General features: G+C 30.9%; 1 protein-coding gene across 1 annotated transcript in view; it reads left to right on the forward strand.

The window, feature by feature from the left end:
* The window catches only part of LOC130247093 (growth factor receptor-bound protein 10-like), a 94,323-nt gene extending 87,577 nt beyond the window's left edge, over window positions 1-6,746 (forward strand). Inside the window, exons 7-11 of the mRNA XM_056480280.1 lie at window positions 1-57; window positions 4,590-4,664; window positions 4,920-5,057; window positions 6,343-6,453; window positions 6,639-6,746. The exon at window positions 1-57 is cut by the window's left edge and continues 59 nt beyond it. Of these exons, the coding sequence (XP_056336255.1) occupies window positions 1-57; window positions 4,590-4,664; window positions 4,920-5,057; window positions 6,343-6,453; window positions 6,639-6,746 (489 nt within the window). The remainder of the gene's footprint in view (window positions 58-4,589; window positions 4,665-4,919; window positions 5,058-6,342; window positions 6,454-6,638) is intronic.
* The last annotated feature ends 1,110 nt before the right edge of the window (window positions 6,747-7,856 follow it).

The raw sequence follows: 7,856 nt of genomic DNA on the forward strand, positions 1-7,856 counted from the left end.
AGCAAGTTCCTCTTCAGGAAGAACTACGCCAAGTATGAGTTCTTCAGAAACCCACTGGTGAGAGGAAAAGCCTGTCCCATACAGCCCACCCACTCAGGACCACCACTTCAAACCAAATCCACTGAAATTAAAGTCTGCTTATCCCCCAAAAATCCACTAAGAACACTTGATTCATGACTTGCAAGCTATAAATCCTTTAAGACAAGCCACTGCAGGTGAAGAGGGTAAAATATGAACAGTTATCACCATACTTCTCCAGTTGATTGATTGATTGCATTAAGAATAGCAAACATACTTTGTATAAAAAAAAATAAAAAAAATGAAAGAAAAAACAACCACTGACTTCTATAGTCAGCTTTGGGGAAGATACTTTTGAAAGTGATGCATTACAATATTGAGTTACTTCCCAAAAAAATAACTAGTTGCGTTACTTTTTATGGTAAGTAATGTGTTACGTTACTTTTGAGTTACTTTGTATTACCTGGCTGAGGCTTGATCTCTTTCAGAACATGTTTTTTTCTTAAATAGAGGAGCTCTTCAATTAACAACACACCTACATTTACCTAAAAAAAACACATAAATATATATTTATGTCAATAAATATTTTAGGATAATGTAATCTAGCACTTCCTGACCCCAGAGCTCTACATGCTGATTATTGAAAGTTTAAAGCAACGTGTTTGCTACTTTTGTACTATTTGTCTCTAGTAAAATCACTGTCCACTGAGACAGTCCCCTTTTCCTTTTTTTCGATGCCTTCAAAATAATAAACATATTTTCTCATTGAAAGCAATTTATTTAAAAACTAAACTTTAATCAAACTAAAAGTAACTCGCATTACATTTTCAAAACAGTAATGTATTATTAATGTAAAAAGTATTCTTTCTTATAAAGTAACTCATTACTTTACTCGTTACTTAGAAAAGTACTATTATTGCATAACTTGTTACTTGCAATACGTTACCCCAAACACTGTCCATAGGTTTTTTTCTACCAACATTGTTTAGAATAACTTGTTTTGTGTTCAAAAGAAGAAATATATTTCATAAGAGCCAATTGAGGTTGTATCTCATGCTTTTAATTAAAAAGAAACACTTAAGTGTATAATTTTGGATGATTTCAGTACATTACACTGAAAAACGAAACTTAAAACTTAACTTTAAACCAAGGTTTGGTTGGTTAATGTTAGTTAATGTATTTACTAACACGAACAAACAATAAACACTACTATTATTAGTATTTATTTAACCTTGTTAACATTAGTTAATGGAACAACGTTGTTCATTGTTGGTTTATGTTAATTCACAGTGCATTAACTAATTTCAAATATCATGAATTTGGATTTTAATAATGCTTTGGTAAGTTTGGAAGTATGATTCTTAATAAATGCTGAACACGTTTTCTTTATTATTAGTTCATGTTTGTAAATACATTAACAATAAATAATGAAACTTTATTGTAAAATGTGACCAACAAAACATTTCATAAAATATAGCCATGCATTCCTGCTTTCGATATGTTACAAAAACACTGGTTTAATTAATTTCCAGCCATTCAAAAACAGCTTTTATATATAGTTATATACAAATATAGTTATATTTAAAATGCTGACACAATTTTAATTTACTAGAACTTCTATGTTATATACAAACCCAGACATGACAACCTTTTAACTGACAGCAATTCCGACAACTACATTTGAACCTGTGTCATATAAGCGCCTTACGGTGTGAATGCTGTGAAACATTTTATCCTGCTCTCTAAGCCACGGACGTTTTATGCGCTTAGAAAAAATGTTCATGCAAAAGCTTAATCTGATTTGAGCCCGTGCTTTAGTACGGTATGTACTGTGTGTGTGTGTGTGTGTGTGCGTGTGTGCGTGTGTGTGTGTGTGTGCGCGCTAGCATTTGAGCAGTCTGTGGGCCGGTTAGTCCGAGTCTATTTGACAGAACACTTAACCTGCTCTTGGTAATCCCTGGCTTTGGAAAATGCTCGGCACAACTTGCCTAAATTAGCTTTAGATGGGTTTCAGCTTATGCCTGTTTGAATTCCTACATTCTTCTTACCATGTTCATGTAACTCAACTAGTGAAGGGACTTTGATTTACTGGTGGTAAAAAACAAAATAGGTTGTTGATTAGTTTGATGAGCTGGTTTACATTTATTAATGACCTAAAAAGATTGTATGTTTCGATTGTTTAATTGATTGATGCTGCATTAGTGTGTAAGTTAAATTTGATTTATTTCAGAAGTAATGTAAATCAGGGTTATTGTAAACAAAGCACTATTCTATATTTTAGTTCCAATTCATCAAAAAATATTTGAAATTTAAAAAGAGTGGTTTAACCCTAACCCTAACTATTGCAGTTTTTTTCATTAATAGTTTGAATTGGTTTTTATTTTTAGATTTTCTGTTTCCGTTTTAATTTCAGTTTAGTTTGTGGTCAATTTTGTTTCTTAATTTTTATTATTATTTATTTATTTTTTTTACAGTTTTATTAGAATTATTTTAGTGTAAACCAATATCAATAGCCATTAATTCAGAGTGAAATCTGCTAACACTAGCTATGTTTCCATCCATGATTTATAAAAACGTATGTGCATAACTGAGTACGATAAACTTTTTATTCGATAAGAAAAGATGTGCGATGGAAACACTTTTACCACACAAATTCCAGTATGCGTATTAAAAAAAAGTGATGTGATTATTTTTTTTTATTTTTTACAAGAGATCATGTGGTGATAAAAATGTGTGTGCATGGACAAACCAGTAGGCTGAGCACATTGTAAAACATCTGAAATGTTGTTTTGGTCATTCTAAAATGCCTTAACCATCTCAGTATTAGTGTTATTAGGTTAAAAATGACCTCCAGAATCAAGAGCGTCTATGCTCTACGTCTCAGGGCTTCAAACATCACCATGCATCCATTGCATGTCAGCATTTGTCTTCTGAGGTGCAAGTAATTTATTAAATAAAGAAAAGAAAAGAAAAGATTCTCCTACCGCAGCAAATTACCTATTTACTGTTGATATTTGGTGCCAGTTAATCAGGAAGTGACGATTTTGTTCTCTTTGACTCATTGGATGGAAACGCTGCTTTCTTCGCACATCTTTTATGCGATATTCCAGTTTTGCACATTAATTTAATTTGCATCTTTGGATGGAAACATAGCTATTGACACTGATGGTTCTGCCTTTTTATTACAAATAATTGCTTTGTCAAATTTGAAATAAATGTAAATAACTTTATACTTTATGTCGACAAGCTCGATCATGAGCAGAAAACGTATTTCTCAGACTAACATTCTTAACTCATTAAGTAAATTTATCGTACAAGCAGTCCAACTATTTGGTTGTTTTTGCGGTGAAATATGAAGTGCCTGATGTGACATTTTATTTTACTTCTGGCAATAAAAATAAATAAAATTATTCCTTTTTCATTAAACACTTAAGTAACAATTTATACTATTTACTTCTGGCTTATATATTATTAAAGATATTAACTGTATACTTCTACCTTACAAATAATAAGCAGCTAATTGGTAGTTTATTTAGCCTAAAATCTTAGTTAATGATTTATTATTAGAGTGAATTGTACATTAAAATAAAGTGTGACCGAAGTTAATATTCATTTATATTTTAGATGCGATATGTCTGTTTCTGCTTTTGTGAAAACATTACCTTAAAAACAGAACTGTTCAATCAACACACAATTGTTAATTGTGTTTCCTTTCTAAATGAATCTCTATTTTAAACAAATCAATTGAACCACTGATTCAATAGGTCATTCTTTTGAACTTCTTACTTCATTAATAAATGAATTGTTAATTGTTAAATGAGTCATTTGATTGAATCTAATAAACTGACTTAGTCATTCATTTATATTTATATTCATCTTTTAGTATCAGTAACACTTTACAATACAGGACATGTGGTTAATTTTAACCAATGTATTTACTTACATGAACACACAACTAACAATGTCACACACTAACAAATGTATTTATTTATTTATTCATTTATTTATTTTTATTATTTAGTACTTATTCATGTTAGTTAATGTCAGTTAATTAAAATACATGCAATGTTAGGTTGTGTTAACTCACTAATGTCAACAAGTACAGCCTTGGATTATAATAAATGATAACATTAGTAAATGTTGAACTATGAATAATTATTGCTGTACTAAATTGCTTCTAAATTACCTTTAGAAGTTTATTTAACACCATACTGACTCTAAATATTTTATGGGGGTAATTTCCCAGTGAAATTTAACATATACAATAATTAGATTAAAATGAAAGTTTCTGTTCTGATAATAGCACTAATTTAAAGTTTGTTCAGTCTAGCTTGAATGAGGATAAATGTTCATATTGGCCCAGTGAAAAAAAAGGTGAACCTAAACTCTACCTTAACTAAATGTGGCTTCCTGTAACTAATCATATAAACTCAGCAATTTTAAAAAAATAATGATTTTTTTGTTTGATGGAACAGAATGAGTTGTTCCATTACATTTCATGTGTGCTGTTGGCAAATGTTCACTGCAGACTGTCTTTTTCTTACCTATCCTCCTCTCTCCTCTACTCCCAGAACTTCTTTCCGGAGCAGATGGTGGCTTGGTGTCAGGAATCGAATGGCTCTATCCCACAGTCCCAGCTTTTACAGGTGAGGAACGCACGCAAATGCATCTGTGACACAGCAAAATCTGGATTAGCCTACATTGTTACCCGCGTGCGTCACTCTTTGCATGACTGTGTGTTTGCCGAATGAGCAAAGTGGATTCAAACGGCTTTTGAAATGCACACTCATGTCTTGTGATAGCAGAAACGCTGCGTTTTTAAAGCATGGAAGGCATCCAGGTTTGAAGAACTCATTTTCCAGATGGTCCTCTCTACTTTTTTCTGTTTCCCCTCTGCACAGAATTTCTTGAATTCCAGCAGCTGTCCAGAGATCCAGGGCTTCCTTTATATGAAAGAGACGGGCCGCAAGTCCTGGAAGAAGCTCTACATGTTCCTGCGTCGTTCTGGACTCTACTACTCCACTAAAGGAATGTCAAAGGCAAGATTCTCCTGTGATATTAATTCATAAGTTTTGCATTTAATGTGTTTATGAACATATCAGTGCTTTCTGGAATTTTTGAAATAAAAGTTTTATGATAATGAAAAAAACAATAAAAATGAAATGATTATATTAATATATCATTCTGCCCTGTTTCAAGTCCATTCATGGTAATGTCTCTATTTATTAGAAAGTATAATACATGCTTTTCTATTTTTTTTATGTAATATTTATTATATTTGTAGAACAAATCTCAAAGGTATTTTCTTAGATTTTTTTTTAATAGTATTTGTTAGATTTTAATTTTGTTTATTTTTTTTTTCAATTTAGGCTGGTAAATTTGATATTGTTAATTTGTTAATTAGAATTGTTGTAGTTACCTGAAACTGAAACCACAAAATATCACACGCGTAACAGTGCGATATGGCTGATATACACTAGTGGGAGGCGTGCATTGGCTCGGGGGCCACAGGTCAAATGCCTTAGTGTCCCACCAATGACGATATATATGGCCATATTGCACTACTTCAAGCGTGAAATTGCATTTATACAACAGTTTGATGGCATATCGCGTGTGTATAAAAAATAAAATCAAACACAGAGAGTCTCAAAAATCCTTTTATATGAGGAACTACTTCTGCCATCCATTCACATCTGCAACTGACGTCAGAACAGCAGAAAACGTGGCTAATTTACCAATGTCACTTTAGAGCTAGTATTTGAATGATTCTCTAGTGTAATATCGAAAATGTTGACAAAACAGGTGATTTTGCTCACATTTTAAGATTATAATGCTGAACAGCATGAAATGCCATCAGTCTAGAGACATTTCCCAGTATTTTTCTGATGTATATGGGATATCACAGTAATTAACCCCACAAACACTGCCAGAAAACTACCAGACTATAGTATAAATACAGCACTACAACACACAAAAAAGAGAGATCGACCTAGAAAGTCACTTAACTGTTCTATAATAATTTGATTAGCTGTAGTTTAAAACTATGCTGAGTTTTTCTCTTCCTAAGGGCTTATTATGTGGTCTCTGTTGCCATCTTGTGGCGAAACAGCAACCATCTTTGTTCTGCTTAGTATGACAGGCTGATGGTCACTGACACGCTCCGAAAATTAGCTAAAATGATTTGGCAAATAATTTAAAAAAAGCATCCAAGATCTGTTTTTGTTATAGTTAAAGATGCATGTCCAATTCAGTGTTCACTGCTGTCATTATGTAGGACTGTCTGTGTAAGCTGGGGGTTATAATGAAGTTATAATTGTGTTTTAGGAACCAAGACACCTGCAATTACTGTCAGACTTGGAGGAGAGCAATATCTTCACTGTGATGACGGGCAGAAAGATGCACAATGCGCCCACAGACTACCAATTCTGCATTAAGGTGAGCAGGACCACGGTCAGTACAAAATCATAGACATTGAGAATAGAGGAGGCATGGCTGGCTCTAATTCCAACTCAATGATACCCCTGTCTAAATAACTACCCATGCCTCACCTGGTACAGTGCATGCTAGTCCTTATTAACTGGAGTGCCTTGATTTGACAGTAAGATCTCTTTGATTGACAGCCCAGTAAGGGCAGGACTGAGCTGAAGGAGCTGAAGATGCTTTGTGCAGAGGATGATCAGAGCCGCACATGCTGGATGACTGCTTTTAGACTGCTCAAGGTAGACTGACAAAACATTATGAGACATTATTACCACCTTATGAGGTCCTACTCCAGTTTCCTGTGTCACATTGTCCTGATTTCTTGCATTAGAAATGATTTCATGCTAAGAAATATTTCTCATTATTATTGTTTGTTTAAATATTTTTATAAAAAAAATTGTTCCCCCACCCCCAGTGTTAATAATAAGTAAATAATGATGCATATAAATAATAATAAATTCATAAAACTAACAGTTTAATTTAACAGCATAGTTACAGTATTTGAAATAAAATAGAATTTCTTGTAGCACTATAAATGTCTTTACTGACTATTTTAATCAATTCATGATTCATGAAATTAATTAATTAATTAATTAATTATAAAATAGGTTTAGTCTAACAGAATTTATTTGAAATGAAATAGAATTTATTGTAGCCCTATAAATGTCTTTACTGTCTATTACCTTAGTTTCATGAGTACTGGATTTATTTAATTATTAAAATGTATTAATTCATTTGAAGATAAATAATAAATAAAATAGCCCAGACAAACAAATAAATAAATAAATAAATAAATAAATTAAATGGGTTTAGAATAGCAGCATGTATTTGAAATAAAATAGACTTACTTGTAGCCCTATAAATGTATTACTGACTATTTTATTTAGTTTCCATAAGTCCTTATTAATTTATTAATTGTTAAAATGTAATAATTAATTTGAAGAGAAATAAATAAATAAAATAACCCAGATAAATAAATAAATAAATAAATAAATAAATAAATAATAAATAAATAAATAAATAAATAAATAAATAAATAATAAATAAATAAATAAATAATAAATAAATAAATAAATAAATAAAAAAAAATAAATAAATAAATAAATAAATAAATAATAAATAAATAAATAAATAAATAAATAAATAAATAAATAAATAAATAAATAAATAAATAAATAAATAAATAAATAAATAAATAAATAAATGGGTTTAGACTAGCAGCATGTATTTGAAATAAAAAAGACTTTCTTGTAGCCCTAAAAATGTTTTACTGACTATTTTAATTAGTTTCATGAGTCCTTAATTTTTTTTATATTAGTAAAATATATTAATTATTTGAAGAGGAATAAATGAATGAA

Source organism: Danio aesculapii, chromosome 19 (genome assembly GCF_903798145.1).
Source record: "Danio aesculapii chromosome 19, fDanAes4.1, whole genome shotgun sequence".
Lineage (NCBI taxonomy): Eukaryota > Metazoa > Chordata > Actinopteri > Cypriniformes > Danionidae > Danio > Danio aesculapii.